The following is a 24491-nucleotide window of genomic DNA, read 5'->3' as shown; positions in this document are numbered from 1 at the left end:
TTCAGTAAAGATTCCCACATGTTGCATAAGTGTCTCAATTCTTCAACTTGTCGGTTTTCAAAACCATTCATCACAAGTCAGGCGTTCGTTTTATAATCATTATTATTTACTAGTATTGCTGTAGTATTATATTTATGGGAAGCGCTAAATGCATAAGGGTCATACATCGCCAGGTAGAGCATTGGTAGGAATTACCTTTATAGGTTAATTGTTGGCAACCATGATGCAGTCTCCTCTAGTCAGTACTCCAACTCAAAATATTGTCTTCAGAGTAATTCAGTATTGTGCTTCATATATCCCTTTATAGTAACAGTTTCATCATCGTCTTGGTTTACTTGGTATAGTTAAAGTAGAAAGTTTAATTTGACTGATAGAACTGCAGTACTAAGTATGCTGAGCCTCAGGCATGTACAGTAAATATTGGGTATTATTACAATAACTGGGAAGCTATACCTTTTGGGGTCATACAGTGCCTGGGAAAGGCGAGTTTTGATTTGAAAAAGGGAAACATTGCTCAAAATCCTTGGATCAAGAGCTCTACCAGTCCCCAGTCATCCTCACCCCTACCCCTGTAAGGCATACATTTTTATGATTCATTAAAAAGCCTTGATTAAATTTTATATGTGTAAATCGGGGCTATAAGCCTATCAATTCAGTAAGCTTCAGCCTGATGTCCTCTTTAAGACTGATGCAGACAGTAATAACTCCACTGATTCACAAGTTTCCAAACAAGACTTGTCTTCATCACAATCCTGCGAGTTCCTGCTTTCTTAAGCCAGCCCCAGTTAAGTAAGGCAAAAGTGCTAAGCTTCTAGGGGTTATATTGTATGGTATTTTAATCATGAGGGAGGGATAGGTTCAGTTCCTTGGATCAACAGCCCCTCATTAGCATCAATTCACTTTCCTTAAGGGGATATCTGCTAACAGATCCTGGTTCTGTGGCAAAATTACAGATACATATCCTTGTTTTGCCTATTATAATTTACTCGCATTACTATAATCATATGGAAGAGCTAAACTCATACAGATTATACAGCACTAAATACTGTAATCTGCATTATTATTAACACACTGACCATCTCCCACTGAGATTGGGTGATCTGAGAAAGAAATAACACTCACCATCATTCATTCAGTCACTGTCTTGCCAGAAGCAGACTGGCATCACAGTTCAGCTGGCCCTCCAAACAGTAACATCCTCGTCCCTCCTTCACAGTTCTGGCACTGTACTTCCAACTTCCAGGACTCAAATCTGGCTGACTGTTTCTCTGAATCCCTTCATAAATCTTACCTTGCTCACACTCCAAAAGCATGCCTACCTTGCTCACACTCCAAAAGCATGCTTACCTTGCTCACACTCCAAAAGCATGCCTACCATACTCACACTCCAAAAGCATGTCTACCTTGCTCACACTCCAAAAGCATGCCTACCTTGCTCACACTCCAAAAGCATGCCTACCTTGCTTACACTCCAAAAGCATGTCTACCTTGCTCACACTCCAAAAGCATGCCTACCTTGCTCACACTCCAAAAGCATGCCTACCTTGCTCACACTCCAAAAGCATGCCTACCTTGCTCACACTCCAAAAGCATGCCTACCTTGCTCACACTCCAAAAGCATGCCTACCTTGCTCACACTCCAACAGCAATTCATAAAAATCACTTTTCTCCACTCCTGTATAATGCAGTCACAAACTTGTTGAATGTCCAAGGTCCTAGAACTCAAAACATCTTTTACCCCCTGCCTTTCCTGGGATGACGACTGCCCATCCTTTCTTCTACCCCAGATTTATACACCTCCTAATCATTCTTTGTTTTTATCCATCCTCTCTACATATTCAGACCATATCAACAGCCCCTCCTCAGCCCTCTGAATAATACTTTTGGTATGGTTTTTACCAATATATTTAAATGCCATAAGGTGGCTTTTATCCTAAAATTTACTTAGAAAATTTTAATACAGTGTGATGAGTGCAAATAAAAGATATTAACAGAGGAATATTATATATTATTTTTTATTGTTTTTTAAGTCACAAATCTATTTTTAAAAAAATTCTTGGTAGAGCACTGTGCAGTCATACAAAAATGACATTATAGTAACATCTGCATAGCTTCAAACACTAAAATGTATGAAAGCAAAACTACTACCAACAGATTTAGACAAAGATAATGATAGCTTTACTGTCATAATAAAAGTTAAATTACTCCATGATGATTACATGGTCTCTTAATGTTTCTTTTTTATCTTAACTTTTCCCTTCCTATCAGCAATTCTTCGCTTTTTAGATTCTTTCAATGATTCCTGCTTCTTTCTCTTCTTTTTCACTGCAAGATGAGGATTAATGGCCCGCTGTTGGTGGTCATGTGCACGTCTCTCCCATCGTTTCTTGGAAAGTACAACCTGTGCTGAAGTAAGGTGGCGAGTGTAAGTTTCCAGACCAACACATTCCTTCACAAGCGCTGCTACCTCATGGGTTTGTTTAACAAGGGATGTAGGAATATGTTCATCAGACAATTCACGAGCAAGATGCTTCACCATGTAAGTGAGAAGAGTCGTTGATTTTACTTGGTCTCCAATTGCAACAACCAGACCAGCCATGAGGTTTAATAATGCTTCTCGCACTACAGTATAATCCTTCCCACTTTTCTGGAGTTCTTCATAAGCCATATCGCCTACACGGCGAATGACCCACACTGCACTAGGTACAATGGCTTCTTCTCCAGAAGAGTTTCCAGTTTTGATATTTTGACTCTCAGCATCGCTGTTATCATCTATTTTAGGTAGTTTGTGGATTAGTGACACTTTGCAAGAATGACGAATTATATATATGAGGTTCCTCACAACTGTAAGTGATAGTTGAGTCACAACAGGAATGCCAGTTGAAGTTTGTGTTTGCAAAAGCCCACAAAGGTCTAATACAAGGGAACGTGCTTGGTCAGTTGAAGAAACAAGTGAGGGTGATGTCTTATCCTCTATAGGATGTGCAGCTAACACATGACCTACCAAGCCAGCAGCACTTAACCTCACCTGTATATGAGGGTAGCGCAAATGAGCTTGTACAAAATCCCACATACTTTCTTTAACATATGTATTCCATTCTGGATGACTTTGGAAGGCATTCACCAGTTTGGTCAGCACTTCAAGAAGTGCACAAAGAGTAGTATCAATTTGTCGAAGATGAGCATCCATGTCTGTCCCATCACATTCATCCTGTTGGTTATTCGTATTAAGCTGAGCACTGTACCTTGATGGATTAATAAGTGTGATTATTTGAGAAGTGACACTTGACAAAAGACTATTTGGAAGAAGTTTAAAAGGCACATCAAGAAAGGCATTCAAGGCTTTACAAGCCAGCTGTATACCTACTAAATCTGAAGTAACATTTTCATCATCCACCTGCAAAAGCTTCATACACAATTCTATCAATAATTCTTTTCTACTGGATCTCTGAAAAAGTGTCTTCAGTGCTTTATGCAAGAGTAAGAGATTTTCTTTTGACTCATCTTTCAATATTTGTTCAGACAATTTGAACCACAGGTTTGTTTCCAGTGCTTTGTTAAATAGCTTAATAGGGAAATTGGCTATAATAGCATTAATCATAGTTGTGGCAGATAACCGTCCCTCCTCATGTGTATATGATACATTTCCAAGGAAATATAGTATGTTGGCTTCAACACGTTTGGGCTTCATGGGATATGTGAGAAGGTATGCATAGTAAGTGACACGTGCTTGATTGAGTGCGTATCGCCGATTGCATGTAATGCTCATTTCTTGAACACGCCTCATCAATGTATGCAATTCAGGAGCATCTATCTTTCTTGAAACGATTGCTTGAAGAACAACAAAAGCTGTCTGTTGTTGATTACGGTCCTCAAGATTTCCTTCAACATAGTGTAACAACACACGAACCTCCTCTTCACTCATCATGTAAAATTCCACTTTTTTAAGAATTAAGGCTAATGTCTTAAAAGAAAACTGAACAAGATCATATATTTTTCCCCTGGCAAGCTCTGGGGAGGAAAATTTGTTTAATATTATAAACATCTGACCACATATGTTTTTCAACTGATTCTGAAGGGATGGGAGAGGAAATTTAATTAACCAGGTAACACATTTCAGAGCTTGTAAGCTTACCTCAGGATATTCAGAATTTATGCAGCGGGCCAGCACTGAAATATATGGATCTAGCAATTTCTGATGCTCTGACTCTTTTGGCAACAATTTTTCTTTTTTCATTAAATTACCTAGAAGATGCAATGCAAATTCAATTAGTACATGAGCAGTTGCCCTCAGTGAAGTTTTGGGGTTCAGCCTTGCTCTCTTTGGCTCTGGTTGAATTAATAATGAATCTGGTCTTTGAATATCTTTTTTTTTAGTTAATTTCTCTGTACTCTTGTCAGATGTTATTTCAGTTAATTTTTCATTTAAAATTCCATAAATGAATAGAGATTTATGAGTTACAGATATACCCTGATTCTTCTCCAGTCCATTGGCAATCTCAACTAAACATCTAGCCATTTTATTTACTACTTTCTTATCTTGTGTATCGGCTAGCACATCCTTTAATGGCAAAATAATATCTTTAAGACTCTCTGCTGATATGAATTCAGCAGTAAAGCACAGTATATTATAGCCTTTATCATGTCGGGCTTCCTTTACCTTACTAGTTATCTGAGCCACATGTTTCTCCTCAGCTTGAAAACCAAGAATATCTTTTTTACAAATGTTGACCATTTGTGACATGCATGCATCAACATCATTTGCAGTCAAAACAGGGCGTAACTGAGTTAAAACAGAATGCAAAGTGTAAACTAACACATGTGCTTGATAACCACTGGTTAGGATACTTTGTAAATCATTCACTAACCAAGGCAAATATTTCCCTCCTAGTTCAAGCATAATTTTTACAAGCATACTGCGAGATTCTTCACGAATACTTTCTGCTCTGGATTTTAAAAAGGTAATCATTTTCATAAGCACATTATTAACATTAGCATTAAGTACATTTCTGGGGAGTTTTTTCAGAAGCTTAATTAGTGCAAATGCAAGAGGAATGCGTTTGACATCTTCATCCTCAGGATACTTACTTCTGTTAAGTTTGTGTTCTGTTTCAGCTCTGGTTCTGGCAGCTAAAGTCTTCTGTATTTGTGGAATGAGGTTATTGACCAGTGTGCGATATACTTTCTGTGGTTTACTTAAAGATTTCTCATAGCTTGCTACTGAGTGATCATAATTCTCTTCATCATTTTCAATACGTTCTCCTGCTTTAGAAGTAAGTTGTTCATTTTTCTGCACATTTTGAAGTTCGGAATCTTCTGCAAGTGGTTTTACTGTTGTCGGAATAGCAAATTCTTCGACATCCTCATGAAAGCCATCAATTACAGCATCTAAAACTCTCACCCCAAGTTTGAGATGCTTTATGTCTTCTTTAAGCAACATGTTCAGGTAGCTTTGTAACATTTTCAAGTAAGAATGCCAAGGTAGGAATTTAGCAAATGCCCCAATACACTTTACTGAACTGTACATCAAATAATCCTCTTTAACATACATATCCTTGAAAAGATACACTGTTACCATTGGCATCAGATAATCTATGATGGTTTCACTTGCCAAAGATAAGTCACCACTCTTCAACTTATCAGCTAGCTTTCCCAGAGCTCTAGCTCGTCTATGTCTTTGAATATGTCCCATATTACTAAAGAAATCTGACTCTTCATCTGTCTCATCTGCTAATTTATAAAGATCTTTTAATCTGTCTACATATGTATGGCATTTGTGAACTACTTTGCGAAGAACAAGTATAATTTCAGTCCTCACAACTTCCTTTTCACTTTGAAGACCACGTTTAATCAGTGGAAGGAATTTATCAACCACAAGCTGTTTGAACTCAGAAGGGTAATTTGACTGCAGCCGAGTGAGCATGTCGATCATCTGAGTTAGGCACAAACTTGACAAATCTCTTAAGGATGAATCCTCAACATGACATATTACAAACATATTGTTGTATAAAAGAAGTTGACAAAAGTCTACATCAATTTTATCAAGACACTGCTGAGTTTTACAATATTCAGTCAACTGCTGGTATCTACTTAGCCGTCGTTCAAAATCAATTTCTTCAACCATCCTTGGGTTCCACGAGTTCAAACTTGCTGCTGTATCTGCAAGAACTTTATAATGTGGATTAACTACGGCTATTGCTGTAACAGCTTGACAGAGTGCATTTCGTGCATCACGGCTCTCCAGGCAACCAAACTGAGTAATGAATGGCCGTAAATATTGAACTGAATTGTCTATAACAGGCAAAAGATAAGAGCAGGTTGCAAGTAACTGAGATATCTTTTCTTCCTTTTTGATGTGTTTCTTGACAATAAGTGGAATAATAAGGCTTAACAGGTCATCACTAATATCCTTATTTGTGACCCATTCTGTCAATTTAGTAAGAATAGTAAGGTCACGATGGGTTACACTCTGACCTTTACCCAACTTTGATATCATGACCTTCATGTTTTGCAAAAGACCATCTAAGTGAGGTACAAGCAGTGCTGAGCCATAATTTTTTTTACATTCCCCATCACGAGAATCTAGTTTCCCAATGCTTACAATGTGAGAACTTAAGTTCAGTGGCTCTGCAGTCTTCTCCCCTTCTCTATCCACAGCACTGTAATCTTCCAGTGTAAGTAATTTTTCCACAATATTTAAAATAATTGCAGTTACAGAGTTACTACATTTTTCATGGTTTAGCAACTTCACAATACTTGTCAGTGGAGTTAGTGAAGAGTCCTTCTCATGACATTTACCAAGTAAAGGAAAAAATCTTGGATTTTCAGCCCAGCACTGAAAGAGACATAATAAAGGTGTTGGGGTGGCGATTCCTTCATCTGGAAGACGTTTTAAGTTTGGCCAAACAACTGCCTGGAAGACTGCTTCAATTTCTTCTGATGACCAGCAGTACTCTTCAAACTGTTGGAAAAATGCCAAGAGTCTCTTTTGTGCCTGTTGTCGTAGGTATTTCAGAAAAGAAATATTTCGTTCATTAATTTCTGTACGTTGTTCCAACAGTAATGACACCAGGTTTACTATATAAAGTATTATCTTAAGTAAGAAGGGAATCTTGTCTCTTAATAAGTTTCCAATCTTTTCTATTATATTTTCAAGTGTGGTGAGTGCCCCTTGTAGTCTGTTGAGAGGTACAACTTTTTTTATGTCAAGATTTTGAGAGCTTTGATTCACTACATCCAAAGCAGTGCCATTCAGGTGACTCATTAGAACATCAAAAGACAGTTCAAGGAAGGAATTTATTTCAGATTCTCTGGCACCTGCTAAAAATCTAAGTACAACAGACTTTCGCACTGAAATTTTAGCCTTACCAGAAGTATTGGAGCCTGTTTTGAAATGCATTTTACCATAGAGAATTCTCATAAGGAATGGCATAAAGTCACTGCGGTGGGTGTCCTGCACACACTGCTCTGATCCATCAATGCTGAAGAGGGTTAGTGCATTTTTGAATGATTTATCATCTAAAATCTTGTATAAGCTTTCTTTATAAGGTATGAGATAAGGGTAATTATATGTCATTATACAATCAAGGGCTAATTTCTGAAGAGTAGGAGATGAATGGCTTAAAAATTCTTTGTAGATTTGTTCCAACTTATTTGTCTGAAACAGCATTCGTGGGTTATGAAACTGTGAAAAAACAGTTAGCTGTTCACACAACGACTTAATAGGTGCCCTTTTAGGAAGTGAATGATTGATTTTATCTCCTTTGTACTCATTTTCTAAAGTCAAGTGAAAGCTTTCATCTTTTAATATTGAATCACTGAGGTCTTCAGTGGAAACTGCATTATTGGAAATCCCTCTGACAGTGAGATCTTGAGTTGGAGCTATAGTAAAGTCAGCAGGGAAAATCTCATTTTCAAGAAAATTCAGAAACAATGGTACCAGATCTCTACTTTTAGCTTCACAGATATCAGGGAATTTCCTCATTGCTCTCCAGAGTAAGTCTCTGAAATTAAGATGATCTGGTTTCAGTGGTACACTTTTGAAGCCACTGTGATTTGCTATGTGACTGACAACATCAAGAAGAACTTCATTTTCAAAGAAGAGAGCTTCCTTAGGGTCTACTGAATACCCTTGTAATACCTGGCTGGTAATGTGAGAGGCTATCTTTAGCCTAGCAAACCAGAGAGGCCAAAAGATTTCCATTCTTAATGAGTGGGCATAACTAGATATTCCTTGTAAAACTGAGGGCCAAACATCTTTATAATTTACATACAACTGTCCAAGAAATAGCAAAAGTGGAGCCAGATCATACGTTCCACACACTGGACGATGATACAGCACATGTTCTGCATCCAACATAGATAAATATCGTAAGCGATCCTTATATTCCCAAGGTGTTACTGCCACACATTCTGCCTTCAACATAATCTGAAACATATTTTCAACATTACCCATATTTTCTGGTGGTGGCAGTAAGGTTACTGGGAACAGAGAGAATATATGAATCACCAACAAACGAGCTTGAGGGTTTGAAGAGGTCAAAGATGGTGCAAGTATACAATAAATATCTTTCAAAAAAATTTCATTTATTATGTCAGAATTTTCCTCTGTGAATGCAATAGTTAAATGCAAATCCATTGCCTTCAGGATATGAACATTTTCTCTATAATGCTTTTTCTGCTTTAAAACTTCTAATATTTGTTGGTGGCTTAGGCTGGCAAGAAAATCATCAGCAGTTAATGTATGTGCCATAACCTCAATCAAAACTCCCAATAAAAACAAAATTTTTCTTCCATTCAAAGAAATATTATGCTTAACATTTAAGTCAATAATGAGATCTGGGACCTCAATTCTTGATTTTCCTTTCTTTTTTGTGGCTGCAGTTTTATCATCATCAATAACTTTCTCTGTCTTGTCACTTAATATTTCAATTGCATCACTGAGAATCCAGGTAAGGTATGGAGTCAAATCTTGATAATCCAGGGGTATCACATGAGGTAAACACAACAAGCACAGGAGCAATTCCTCTAAATTAGATAGATCTTCTTTCAGTCCTCCACTTAATTTGGTTTCAATTAATGATGGAACACTCTTTTCACAAACACTTCCAATGGCCAAAATTGTGCGTGTGAAATCCAGTGGGTATTTTCTCCATGAGCTTAGGTCCATTCCAGTGCTACATGGTGGTTGTTTACACTGAACAAGGAAGGCAATCATGGATAGCACTTCTCTATCAACATCTTCCCCTTGACTAGTCCTTACTAAACTGTTCATGTAATGTAATATTAGTGGTAAGATCTCTGTGTCAAATCTTTTATGATCAACAAACTGCTTTATAACACTGAATTTAATTATGTAAGAGTAATGAGAATCAAGGAGCTCTAATACAGTTTCATTAAGAGTCACACCAAGAACTTGATGATGAGGCGAGGTCAGAAGGATGCTAACAATATTGAAGACAGTATTACCAATACTGTCTGGTAGAGGAGCCTTAATTACAGCTTTACACTGATGTAAAGCATCAGATAAATCTATGAGAAGTGCACATTGTTTATAACTCACTAAAACCTGTGTCACTTGTAAAACAGCATGAAGATGATGACAGGAGGCACCAGGCATGCAAGCACTGGGAAGCAATGATTTAATGCTACTCCATAAAGTAGGCCATACCAGGGTAGAATCTTCCTCCCATAATGTCTGCCACTTGGTATTCTTGTTTGGGTGCTGGGCTGTGATGTAACTAGCAACATTTTTAAGGCCATAAGAGACAGCTTCCAAGGCTTGACTAGATGGTATATCTTCCTCTCCCAAGAGATCCAATAACGAAGATAATATCTGAGAAGTTATACTCTGTAAACGCTGAGCTACATCCGACTTCATTAATGCTGCAATGAGTCTTCCCAGACCTTGCACCTGACTCTCATCTTTTTTTAATTTTCTAAAAGCTATACCCAAAAACGTGTTCCGATTAGGAAGCTTCCGTATCAGAAAAGCAAGACTTTGGGCAGCGAGTTCATTAATGTACCATGGGTATGCCTCTGAAAATAAAGCTGCATACTGATGAACATGATACAGTTCATACAGGTCATCGCAGACATATTTCTGTAAGACTACAAATAATGATACAATACAAAGAAACACAGACTCTATCTGATCAGGATCTTTAGTTGAAAGTTGTGAAACCAATAGTGGCAAAAATTGGTAAAAATGTTGTTGGTAGAACTCCTGAGGGATGTCATTTGCAAAGGCTACCAAGAGGTCTAGAAGTGGATGCAATGCCAGAGAGTTTGGTATTGCCAAGTGATCAGCCAGACACTTAGCTATATGCTTTTCTTGATGAACCAGTTGAACCGTTGTCTGGACGTCACCACCCAGGTCAGTCTGAAAAGCCTGTACAAATGGAATACTATTAGCCCAAGTTATAACAAATATCTTTTACTTAAATACAGCCTCTCCTCATTTAATGATGGAGTTCCGTTCCTAAGACCAGCTCGGTAAACGAATTTGTCACTAAGCAAGGAGCATGCTATAATGGTAGTGGGTTTATCTCAACCATCTTTGAATTTGTTTTAATGTAACCTTTGCACCATTTATAACATTTTTAGTATATTTTTAAATGTTTATACAGTAGTACGCTGTACATTATAATAAACAGAATAGAGGAAATCGGCTCTAATATTCATTATTTAGGCATGCATACTGGTCAGAGAGCCCGTTGTAAGTCCAAGTTGTTGGTAAACGAGCATGTCACTAAGTGAGGAGAGGCTGTAATATAAATTTATTATGGAATTAAATTATTTTCTGAACTAGATGAGCAAGTGGACAGCCACAATATTGATGAATGTGTCAAAATATTTCTACACAAAACCCACATACATAAAAAAAAACACGAATAAAAAATAGCAGCTCATGTGCTTTCCCCCATTACTGCAACACTATTTAACAAATCTGTTGAACCCTCAACATTCCCATCTATACTTAAGACAGCAAGGGTCACCCCAATCCTCAAAGGAGGCGAACCTACAGAACTAAATAACTACAGACCAATATCTAACTTGCCTTTACTCTCAAAAATCTTTGAAAAAATAATACATAAACAAATCTACTCCTACCTCCTATCCCATAACATACTGAATCCCTGCCAGTTTGGGTTTAGGCCAAAAAAAAGCACAAATGATGTAATTATTCAGATGCTCGAATTACTATATACAGCACTTGAAAAAATGAATATCCTCTGGGGATCTTCATAGACCTATGGAAAGCATTTGATATAGTAAACCACAATATCTTGTGCCTAAAACTAGAGCATTATGGGGTCAGAGGACACTCTCTCAATTACCTAAAATCTTATCATAGTGATAGACACCAGTATGTACAGGTACCATCTGACTTACGACCAAGCTTGGTTCCAATCAACTGGTTGTAAGTCAAAATGGATGTAAGTCAAATCTTACTACTGAATATCAATATCACACTACTGTAATGATTTTATTTTATTGTTTTATTTTGGTATTTCATTTTTTACTTTACTTTTTATGCTGTTAGTACTGTATTTTATACTGTAAGGTTTAGGATAAGCACTGTGCACAACACAAACAGTTGTTTATTTCCCAGAAATCTGGCATAAAAAACATGGTCGTAAGTTGAGTGGTCGTATGTCGAGCAGGTCGTAAGTTGGATGGTAGGTACATACATAAGTGGCGTGACCTCCAATATTCAGCCTGTAGTTGTTGGAGTGCCACAGGGAAGTGTCGGAGGTCCTCTACTCTTTCTTATTTACATCAATGACCTCGAAAATGCATTGCAACTCCTTAACCCTTTCAGGGTCTGTCCCGTAGATCTACGGCTTTACGTTCAGGGTCCAAACCACAGATCTACGTCATGAGCTCAGCTCACTCTGATAAACTGTGAGTGGTACATTTGGGCCTAGATATGAGAGAATACATCTGTGTGGTATGTGTGTGCACCACATAAAACAAATCCTGCAGCACACTGTGTATAATGAGAGAAAAAAACTGAAATCATGATTTTTCGATTAAAACAGCGACTTTGCAGTGTTTTTTGTATGTTTTTTATAGTTGTATTTGCAATTTCTTGGTCTCATTTGATAGAATGGAAGACATATTACAGAAATAGAGATGATTTTGATTGGTTTTAGCACTGGAAATGGCTTGAAACTGAGCTCAAAGTAGCGGAAATGTTAAATTTTTGCCGATATTCAAGAGTAAACAAACGGCCTCACACATCTAATACACGCCAGCTGGTGGGTCTAATATACATTCACAAATATGGTGATGATATTTATACAATTATTACAGTATTGCATAACAGTAAATCTTCTATTTTTTGGTGTGAATAAAAATTCATTATGTGAATAAAAAATCAAAATGGAATTTATTTGTAAAGCCTCAAAACATAACTAACGAACAGAAAAAATGTTAGTTTAGTTCCAGGAATACCTACATTGTTTATTCTGGACCCTATTTTGAAATTGGAATATTTTGAACTTTGTGTTAAATTGGCCAAATTAACAATTTCTGATCACTTTATTTTGTAGTTGAAACAGTTAACGTGGCAATTTCTTGTGCTCAATCGATAGAATAGAAGTAATACTAGTGAAATAGCTAAGAATTTGATTGACTGGAATAAAGTAATTGGCCTAAAAATAAGGAATATCCACTAGGAATTTTTATTGACCTAAGAAAAGCTTTTGACACAGTAAACCACGAAATCCTACTCCACAAACTTGACCACTACGGTATAAGAGGCCATGCGCTTGCTTATTTCAAATCTTACATTACTAATAGGTATCAGTACGTCACCATTAAAGACACAGCATCAACAACACGGCCACTTGATACTGGAGTTCCGCAGGGAAGTGTCCTTGGTCCCCTGCTCTTCCTCATATACATCAATGACCTTCCAAACGTATCCCAACACCTGAAACCCATTCTCTTTGCTGATGACACGACTTATGTCATCTCTCACCCTAATCTTGCCACCCTTAACACCATTGTGAATGAGGAGCTGATTAAAATATCGACTTGGATGACAGCCAATAAACTTACGCTTAACACTGACAAAACTTACTATATCATGTTTGGTAGCAGAGCAGGAGATGCACAAATTAACATTAAGATTGACAACACTCTAATTACCAGAAATAATGGGGGAAAATTCTTAGGCTTATACCTTGACAATAACCTGAATTTCAGCACCCATATCCAGCATATAGCCAAAAAAGTATCCAAAACGGTTGGGATCCTCTCCAAGATACGATACTACGTGCCGCAAAATGCCCTTCTCACACTATACCACTCACTTATTTATCCATACCTCACCTATGCTATTTGTGCTTGGGGATCAACTGCAGCATCACACCTAAAGCCAATAATAACCCAACAAAAAGCTGCAGTAAGAATAATCACTAAATCCCATCCCTGGCAGCACACCCCCCCACTCTTCAAAGATCTAAACTTACTCCCAGTTCAGTACATCCACACTTACTACTGTGCAATCTATATCTACAGGGCCTTAAACTCTAATATCAACCTTGACCTAAAACGCTTTCTTGATAGTTGTGACAGAACCCACAGGCATAACACCAGAAACAAACATCTCTACGACATTCCCCGTGTCCGACTAAACCTTTACAAAAATTCAATGTATGTCAAAGGCCCTAAAATCTGGAATACCCTACCTGAGAACTCTAGAACTGCAGACACATTCATCACCTTCAAAACTACCATTAGAAAACATCTTATCTCCCTGATACACCCCGTCAACTAACTTCACGAATACCACCTGGTGGTTCACACTTACAATCGCTCACTCATTTGACCATAAACAGAAATATTAATCTCAGTCTTAAAATAATGAATCCTGTGATACTCCAATACTGAAACTATATACTGTGCCAAAACAAAAGCATTCACATTGCTAAACTCACAAAATAGTATTTAGTCACTTAGCCATAATACCAACTTACCTCATAATTTGTAATATTTTACATTTAAGAATAAAACTAAGTATGCCCGAAATGCCTAGCCATGCTAAGCGTTCGAGTGGTACACTCTGTAATCTCAATTTTACTACATGTAAACCAAACAATAACCAAATTTCTGTAAACTCAGCATTGTAATCCTTATAGAGAATAAACTTTGAATTTTGAATTTTGAATTTTGAAAATGTGAGTCAAAGTCAGCAAAATCGCCAATTCGTAAATATCGCTGACACATCAAAATTCGTGAGAGCATAATTTTGTCAATTTTCCATCAAATTTCGTACTTTTTGTTTTATTACCTTCACAAAAAGAATCTCTACCATTTCATAAGAAAAAATAACAAATTTTTTTTTTTTAAATTCTTGGACACTGGGGCACCACATCAGATTTGGGCCTTGGACCCTGAAGGGGTTAAACCAGTTCTATTCACAGATGACACCACTTACATCTTCTCCCACCCAAACCTGCCTATACTTAGTGACACTGCAAAAAGCGAGCTACATAAAATATCAAACTGGACGACGACCAACAAACTCACTCGCAATATAGACAAAACCTACTTCATCCTTTTTGGAAACAGAGCATTATATATCCAGCTAAACATATCGATAAATGGTTCACCTATTACAAGACACACTGAGGGCAAATTTCTAGGTCTCCGCCTTGACTGTAGTCTTATATTTCAGACCCACATCCAGCATATAACTAAGAAAAATTTCCAAAACAGTAGGCATCCTTCCAAGATACAATACTATGTACCCCAAATGGCGCTCCTTACTTAAATCGCTCATCTATGGTATTTGTGCTTGGGGATCTACCATGGCCATTCACCTTAAACCTTTAATAACCCAACAAAAAGCTGCTGTGCAGATGATCACAAACTCCTGCATCAGACAACACACTCCACCACTCTTCAAGAGCTTTAACTTACTTAATATTTAAAATATGCACACTTATTACTGTGCCTACTATATATACAGAACATTAAGCTCCAATATCAACCCTCCACTCAAACTTCTAGACAGCTTCAACAGAGCACACAGGCATAACACGAGGCACAAAACACTTTTTGACATCCCTCGTGTCTGTGTCACACTATGGAAAAATGCAATGCACATAACGGGCCTGAAGATCTGGAACATTTTGCCCAAAACAGCAAGAGGTCCCCTGCCCATAAATCAATTTAGTGCTATACTTAAAAATCATCTCATCTCTCAATAATAACCATACCGACACTATGCTAATCTCTAACCAAAATTGAAGCAACTCTCTCAAATATTTTATTATCCCTTAACTATTAAGCCATTATTACAAAGTTAAAAATGTATGTCTGTATCATAAATTGTACTACCTCATATTAATATTAGAGTAAAATATTGAATATTTATAATCTACCACTACTCACCCGTCTAGTTAAGTAGTTTTTAGGTATTAGGTTAAGTTTGCCTGAAATGCCTTGGCATGATAGTGGCTTCTTTTGTACCACTCAAATTATGAAATGTAAACACACATTGTAATCTTTGCAAAGAAATAAACTTTTTATTTTTTATTTTTTGAACCTGGGCCATTGATAAATCACAATGTCAGTGATCTAATTTGTCAATGATCCTAGTTAAACTAAAATGCTGTCATAAGTTTCCCCTCTCCTAAGTGTGGGTTATTTGTGTATTATTATTATTATTATTATTATTATTATTATTATTATTATTATTATTATTATTATTATTATTACTGAACAGCAATAAATGATGATGTGAACTGAAAACCAGATATGACAAAAAGCGGAGTGCTTTAAACATATGACTGTACAATTATTAGTAATGGCTACAGCAAAAAAAAAAAAGAAAAAAAAAAAAGTGGCAAATTAAAAGACAAGTGATCAAAAAACAAGAATGATCAGAGAAGTAACAACAAACCATTAAAAATTAAGATATAGATATGTGAGACTGCAGTGTAACAAGAGATGTGCATACACCATACCTGGAAAGCTTCAGTGATATTCAGTTCTCTACACTTAATGAGAGTCTGGAAAAAGATGGTGATATTCTCTCCATCTTCACTTTGAGGACGCCGGAGAAGGAATTTTCTGGCACTAACTCGAAGAGCTTTCACTTTTTCCCCAAACCCTTGAAACTTGAAAGTATTGGTGGCTTTGTGGGCCTGACGCTGTGACGTCTCCTTCATTTTAGTTCTGATAAAAAAAAATATTTTATATAGACTTAAAAGTATAAGTTAAGTTAAACCACAACATACTTATTCCTAATAGAAATAATATTATAATAATAATAATAATAATCATAGTAATAATAATAATAATAATAATAATAATAATAATAATAATAATAACAATAATAATAATCTTTATTTCTACAAGTACATGATACAACTTATACAGACCAAGCTGACAACAATGACATACTCTGCATAACAAAGGTTATGCAGAGTATTTTTGGTAAATTAGGTTAATTTTGTCTCCAGGATACAACCCACACCAGGTGGCTAACATCCAGGTACCTATTTATTGCTAGGTGAACAGCAACAGCAGGTGTCTTAAGGAAACACACCCCCAAGGTTCCCGCCCAAAACAACAGATATTAGTGCCAGCAAGTAATGCCCCCTACATACCATCACTACATTTGTATTTGCAAATAAGTATACAGGGCTAAAGTCATCAACAAACAACAAAATACTTTTCATCAATGGACTGCTGACAGAATCAAATGCAATGTTTCTGGCTTTCACAGAGACCCACACAAAAGATAACTCTGACAATGAAATATGGATCACAGGGTATAACCTATTCAGATGCGACAGAAAAAACAGGCAACCTGGGGGATCTGGCCTGTATGTCAAATAGTTGCTCATTTGCTCGGAATTACTAAACACACCAAATGATGTAGTTGAAGTTTTGGCGGTAAAGACTGAAAACCAAAACCTTGTCATTGTGGTTGTATACAAGCCACCAGATACAACTTCCCAACAATTCAAGGAACAGCTTTTGAAAACTGTCTACTCCTTAGATAATCTCCCAACCCCACCCCCAAATATCTTGTTGCTGGGTGATTCAACTTAAAACACCTAAAATAGAGGAATGTGGCAAATGTTTAAGCAGAGATAACCCCAGGAGACAGCTCAGATAAAAATTCACATGCACACGAGCTATTGAATCTCTGCAACAAATCCACCTTAAGGCAGCAAATAGTGGAGCCAACAAAACTGGAAAATACACTTGACCTCATCTTCAATAATAATGATGATCTGATATGAAATATAACAGTAACTAAGACAATACACTCAGATCACAACATAACAGAAGTACTGACATATATGTGCAAGGCTCCTGACCAGCAAAATGAGATCAGTTATGAGGGTGCTTTCACCAAATTCAACTTCAATAACAGAAACATACAGTGGGATCAAATTAACCATGTCCTAAATGAAGCAATCTAGGAAGATATCCTCAACAATACAGATTTGAAGCTTTGCATAGAAAGAATTAACTCTGTGGCACTTGAGGTATGCACAAGGCACATTCCCTTAAAAAAAAAAAAAAGAGATGTAAATTAGAAAGAGATGCTCCCTCTACAGGCAAAGGCAAAGAATCAGAGCTGCAGAAAGGGGCCAGTATATCTGCAGTACGGAAGGAAGCACTGGCCAAAAATTGAAAGAAATAGAAAGTATTTCAGTTATCTAACACAGATTTACCTAACACGGCATTTTCTGGAACCTAACTACCGTGTAATGTAAGGGTCTACTTTACTGATTTTATAAGGGACTGGCCCCAAATGTACACACAGAAATTATTCCCTATGAAAGCAAGAGGCTTGGCAGACGGTGCACAATAACCCCCGACCCCAATGAAAAGCAGGGCTGCAATGAGTACATAAAGGAATTAAGATTTTTCAACACCTTCCCACATATATAAGGGGAATTACCAACATACCCCTGATTGCCTTCAACAGGAAATTTGTAAGTTTCTCAAGTGAGTTCCTGATCAGACAGGCTATGGTATATATGTACATTGAACTGCATGCAGCTAGCAGCAACAGCCTGGTCTGGGGCTAGGTCAAAGGGACATTTATCCTTAAAGCCATCTCCAGGAAAATAATCCATGCCCCTAATATGCCAATCTGGAGAGATTTAATTGCAAAATACAGTAATTACAGTCATGGGTAAAAGATAATATAGGTATTGGTCATGTGGTTACCAATTTCATCTGGCTACCTTATTTGATTTGGCACCTAAACAGATAAAGTTGATGAAGATGAAGAACCTGAGCCTGAAGTAGCGATGCTGACACTGCGCTAGCAATCGACTATTTCTATGGTTATAATCATGACTGATTTTTACTGAACCTAACAGCTAAGCTTTTAATAAGATATTATAAGGACTCCCCATGAAAATAAGTCACTTTGACTAACTCTTTGGTTTATAAGTGGGTAATTTAACTTAGCAATACTTAAGATGCATATACAGCTAAGTTACCCAATACATTTCACTTGTGTAATTGTACATAAATGAACTTCACTTACTTCTTAATAAGTCAAGTTTATTTAGATACAAGTACACAAGTCCAACTACACAAATTTATGTGACTATAATTATCACATATACTAGTAACGTGTAAATTACCGAGGATAACCCAAGAAGTCAAGAGATATTTATTTCCATTGGGGTTCTCTTAATATCTTATTATTTCAAGCCTTTCTGTATTATTATTATAATAAAAAAGAAGCGCTAAACCATAAGGGAAGCCTTTCTGTAAGACTAGTTCCTAGGCCTTTTGTGTATCCATATGCTCTCGCGCTACCGTCCACAGGATGGATATGGTGTGCACAATAAACTAGCCACTTCGGTGGCAAAATCTAAATCTGATAAGTGGCCGTAGTTGGGTATAAGTTAGACCTGCCTAGCATGGGTCAATAGGCCTACTGCAGTGTTCCTTCTCTCTTATATTAGACAATCACAAAAGTATGTTTAATTAATGAACCTGGACAAAAACTTAAAAAATAACCATTAAAGGAATACAAATTCAAATACAAAGGTGATAAGTAATGATTTAACTCAGCAATACGTACAATGTGGATACAACCAAGTCATCCGATACATTTCATATTCCAGTGTTCATATAATGCAGAGCAAACCTCGGAATATTAACTTATATCAGCCATGAACACGTGTTGACCGTCATGTTGTTGTTGGAGGTGTTACGGGACACGAAAACTTACGTCCTGTTCAGCAGATATATATTATAATTAAGGGGAGCGCTAAACCCGCAGGATTATGCAACGCGTGGGGGGAATGTGGAAGGTATTCAAAGACTTAATTCAGGGAACCGGAGGATAGATCCAATTCTCTAGATCAAGAGCCCCTCACCAACATCAAGGAACATTCCTTGAGGGGCCTGTTAAGCAATGTTTTCCAAAAGTCCGGTAAAAATCTATTACACAAATATGGGCTGAAATTATAAAGGAAACAAAGTTACAATCGGAAAGAGAAACTGGAACAATGAGTTCGCAATTAGGTTAGGTGAACCTCCTTGCCTAAACCACAACAGAGACAGACACTCACCCACAACTGGATCAACAACAACAGGCTTTCTCTTACAGATAATGATAAATAAGTTTAGGTATAAAAAAAAAACCTAGTATGGGTGGGACTTGAACTCACGGCAGAGTCGTAAAACTCTTGCATTTGTGGTCACAGTGCGACCCATGCTAACATCCCTATGATATATAAATATACCTAGTCAGACTAATCTTATTGCAGCCAGCTGGCCCAGTGGCTTTCGCGTTGGTCTGGAGTTTTACGACTCACTTGCCTTGAGTTCAAGTTCCACCCGTACAGTGGCTTGTTTACAATCGTGTTATTAGGTACAATTAGGTTATTGGGTACAATTTACACAAGTACAACGTACAAGTTTTGCGTGGCTACAGGCAATGAATTCCAGATCGTAGGGTCCTTTATATGAATCGCATTTTTTGCGAAGGGTGAAACAGACACGAAGGATGTCAAAGAGAGTTTCGTACCTTTTGTTGAGCTTGTGTTTTCTGTTGTAACTATGAATGAAAAGTTTGAGAGGAGGGTTTATATTGGAGTTTAGTGTTCTATATATACAGAAGGCTCCTCTTCAAGGGGGGCTCCTTGGCGTGGTGAAGAGGCTCTTGGTCTGAGGAATTAGATCTGTCGGTCTTCTTCCTCAGACCGAACCTAATTACCCCCCATTCTCCCCTCCCCTATCCCATCCTCCCCATCCTCCCCATCTCCCCTTTTTCCTTTCCTCCTCCTCCTCCTCCCCACCCCTCCCTTTTGCCCTTCCTCTTTTTGGCCTTTGGGATTTCTCCCACAGGCGCGCTAGTTCCTAGGTAGGGGAAAGGACACCGGGGTCCATCCCATTCCGTTGAGGTTCTTGGCGGTGGCGTAGTTTGCCGTGGAATCTGGATTGCCTGGGGATGTCCCGATCCCTCTCCGGTATCCCGGAGTAGCTTTGGGTGTCTTTCGGGCGACGGGTGTATCTCTGGAAGCCACCTTTCGGATTCCGGGGGTGGTGGCCGAAGGAGGTATGCTTTGTGGCGGATATCCGGCCGCCCTCTCTTTTGTCCACCGAGGTAGCTCGGCAGATGTGAGGTTGCTATCCCGGATTGCTGGTTTACTGGCATGAAGGGTAGGGTATGGCACGGGTTCCATGCTGCATCTGCGCTACTAGCGGTGTTGAGGTCCTCTTGGGCGCGGAGGGAGATTTCCGGCCCTTTCATTCCTCCTGGGAACTATTCCCCCCCGCTCCCCCCTTTTTTTATTCTTTTTTTTATTTTTATTTTCTTTTCTTCTTTCTTTTTTTTTCTTAAAAACAAAAAGCAAAGGAGTAACCTAACCATGGCAGCCCTAGTCCATGAACCCACTACCCCTGGGCCCCTTCTTGATACCGCACCCCCTTCTGACCCTGCCTTGTGTTTAGATCACTCTTCGGACACTCCTGATGCCCCTGTACCTCTTGCTGGTGCTGTTTCCTCACCCGCTTCAGGTACCGGGGCTTCGACTGACTCCTTTGATTTGTCTGAACTCCGCTCTCCTTTGACTATGCTTCCGGCTTCTCCCTCTACGGTACGGCAATTTTCGAATCGCCCGCCTATTTTGCGCCAGACCAACTCCGGTCCTACTCCTAAACGCCAACGTCAATCTCCTGATGATGCTCCTTCGTTACCTTCCCATTCTACTCGGAAAAGACCGACACGTCAAGCACTCCCTCTCCATGCTCAGTTTCGGACCACACAATGGACTAAATTCTTTACTTTAAGACCAACTTCTTCTTCTGCCTACCTTTCTGACCATAGTATTGGCAAAGCTCTCCTGCGTCATGTTGGTAGAGATATTTCATTTCATGCTCTCAAGAGCGGTATGTGCATCGTCACTGTCCAGAATGCTACCCAAGCTCATGATCTTTCTCTCCTTTCAAATATCGATACTACTCCTATCACTATTGAAAAACATCTTTCTCTCAATTCTTGTAGTGGTACTGTCATTCTGCCCCATACCATAGTCCAACAGAATTTCCAGTCATGTGGCAATGACATTTTTGAACAGCTGGAACTCCAGGATCTCCCAATCCTCAAAGTAGACACTTATGTCCTTCCTGCCCGGGGGCGGAGACGTTACCCTTGCAATGTGGCTTGTTTAACTTTTGACAGCCGAGAAATCCCGTCCTCTGTATATGTCGCGGGACATCGGTTACAAGTTCGAAAGGTGATACCTACACTGCAACAATGTAGAAATTGCTGGCGTTTTGGTCACCCAGCGAAATATTGCAGATCTATGGCCGAATGCCCAGTCTGTGGTGCCGACGACCATTCTAATACATCTTGCAGTCAACTTCCATCTTGCCTTAATTGTAATGAAGCTCACCCTTCGTACTCCCGCCATTGCCAGGTCTACTTAAATGAACGTGAAATCCGTTGCCTCAAAGAGGCAGAAGGTCTCCCTTATGCTATGGCAGTTACTCATCTCCGCCTCCAAGGGAGACTACCCCGTGTTTCTTATTCTCGTGTTTCCAAACATCCCCCCACTTCTGGGGTCCCATCTTCTGCAGCCTCCTCTGTTGTTACCCCTCCCATAGCCACTATGGCATCTAATCCTTTTGCTGTCCTTGGCTCTGACGTCCCGACTACAACTCAGTCTGTTCTCACATCTTCGCGTCCTTCCTCACAAGCCCCAGTATCGACAAGACCTCGTACGACACCTAATACCAATCGCCCCTCTACTTCTCAGAAGTCCAAAAAATCCACATTGCCCAAATCTTCTTTGCCCCTTCCTTCCCTTCTTCCACCTCCACACTTTACCTTCCCAGTCTCTGTACCTAGTTCTTCCCCTCTCTCTGGCTCTATTACAAGTGTGGAGATTCACCCTCCTCCTCGTACTATGCCTTCCACCCCCGTCCCCTCCCAAGTTTCTCTCTCTTCTGCCACCTCCCAGGTTTCTGCCTTTTCTGTCCCCCCCCACACTTCATCTCCAGTTTCTTACACTCTTCCCTCCCCCTCTACTTTGGTACAGTCCATTACTGTCCCAATCTTTACTCACCCTCCTCCTTCTATCTCCAATATGGTCTCCCATACATCTTTGAATTCAGAAACACTTGAAGCCATTTCAGAATATATTGCAGAGACTAAACCTTCAATGGACACTGATTCACTTCCTGTTCCTTCTCTTCCCTCTCCTCCATCTTCACAACCCCAATCTTCGCAACGCTCCGTTCCTTCGCTACTTGAACGTCTTCCAATGCCACCACATGTTGACTTTTCTAACCCCTCTAGTCTGTAGGTGCCTTTACCTACAGATTCCTGGTATTTTCTTCATCGCCAATCATGGCCTATTTACAGTGGAATATCCGCGGCCTCAGGGGTAATCGGGGTGAGCTTCAGATGTTGCTTTCCAGGTTTTCCCCTGTTGGTGCTTGCTTACAAGAACCAAAATTACACTCTGCTGTCTTCCAACCTATCTCAGGCTATAATTTATTGTATTCTTCGAATCCTTTCTCAGATGGGACCTTTAATGAAAGTGCCCTTCTACGCAATGATATTCCGTACTGTCAACTATTTGTCCATACCTCGCTGCATTACACTGCAGCCCGTATCCACTTGAATAAGTGGTTTACAATATGTTCTTTATATCTCTCTCCTTCTCGAGCATTTTCTATCCCAGACTTTGCCTTTCTTGTTTCATCCTTACCACCACCACTTCTGTTACTTGGTGATTTTAATGCCCACCATTTCCTCTGGGGGGGTCTCATTGTGACTCACGTGGCATCCAGTTGGAGGCTTTTCTCGCCTCTCACCCCCTCCATGTTTTAAATACGGGTACTCCCACCCATTTTGATCCTCGTACTCATACTCTCTCTTGCATCGATCTATCAGTCTGCTCTTCCTCCACTGCACTAGACTTCACCTGGTCAGTTCTACCAGACTTACATGACAGCGATCATTTTCCGATCATTCTTACTTCTCCTTCCTATTCACCACCTTTCCGTAGCCCTCGCTGGCAATTTGATCGGGCAAATTGGGATCTTTACTCACACCTCACTGCTTTTAGTGAGGTTCCTTCTTCATCCTCCATTGATGAGCTCCTACACATCTTTTCGACGTCAGTTTATACCGCAGCTTCTCATTCTATACCCCAAACCTCAGGCAGGCATTCTCAGAAGTGCGTGCCTTGGTGGTCTCCTGCTTGTGCTCGTGCAGTACGTTTGAAACGTGCTGCTTGGGGCAGGTACCGGTACAACAGAACCGCTAAGAGACTTCTTGATTTTAAGCAGAAGCGTGCGATCGCTCGCCGTGTCATCCGTGAAGCTAAACGCACTTGTTGGCGAGACTATGTTTCCACCATCACCTCTGCTTCTTCTATGAATGCAGTCTGGAAAAAAGTGAGGAAATTGAGTGGTAAATACTCTCCTGACCCGGCTCCTGTTCTACGGGTCGCTGGTGTTGATGTAGCAAACCCTCTCGACGTTGCCATTGAACTTGGCACACATCTGGTCCGTATTTCCCGAGGGCTCCATCTATGCCCCTCGTTTCTTTCCTCAAAGTCTGCCAGAGAGTTAGTACCCTTGGACTTTTCTTCTCTCAGAGAAGAACAGTATAATGTGCCTTTTACACTTCAAGAACTGGAGGCAATGCTCTCAGCTTGCCGATCATCGGCAGCTGGGCCTGACGACATTCATATTCGTATGTTACAACATTTACATCGGTCAGCCCTTGTAGTCCTCTTACACCTCTTCAATCTTATTTGGGCACAAGGAGTTCTTCCCCAGCTGTGGAAATCTGCCATTGTTCTCCCTTTCCGCAAACTGGGTACTACAGGACATGATGCCTCCCACTATCATCCCATCGCTCTTACTAGTGCAGTTTGCAAAGTGATGGAACATCTCGTAAATCGACGTTTAATGTGGTATTTAGAGACACACAACAGTCTCTCCGCTAGTCAATATGGCTTTCGTAAGGG

General features: G+C 39.2%; 1 protein-coding gene across 1 annotated transcript; it reads right to left on the bottom strand.

Annotated features, from left to right (window-relative positions):
• Positions 1 to 1999: 1999 nt before the first annotated feature.
• Positions 2000 to 19214, bottom strand: LOC128699185 (small subunit processome component 20 homolog). The gene is made up of 3 exons (XM_053791763.2): positions 19082 to 19214; positions 15984 to 16194; positions 2000 to 10390 (listed from the first exon to the last, which is right to left on the bottom strand). Exons 2-3 carry the CDS (start codon positions 16185 to 16187, stop codon positions 2228 to 2230), a joined length of 8367 nt encoding a protein of 2788 aa, XP_053647738.1. The 5' UTR covers positions 16188 to 16194; positions 19082 to 19214; the 3' UTR covers positions 2000 to 2227.
• Between the last annotated feature and the right edge of the window lie 5277 nt (positions 19215 to 24491).

This window comes from Cherax quadricarinatus, chromosome 54 (assembly GCF_038502225.1).
Source record: "Cherax quadricarinatus isolate ZL_2023a chromosome 54, ASM3850222v1, whole genome shotgun sequence".
In the NCBI taxonomy this organism is placed as follows: domain Eukaryota; kingdom Metazoa; phylum Arthropoda; class Malacostraca; order Decapoda; family Parastacidae; genus Cherax; species Cherax quadricarinatus.
This window is presented reverse-complemented; position numbering and strand designations above follow the sequence as displayed.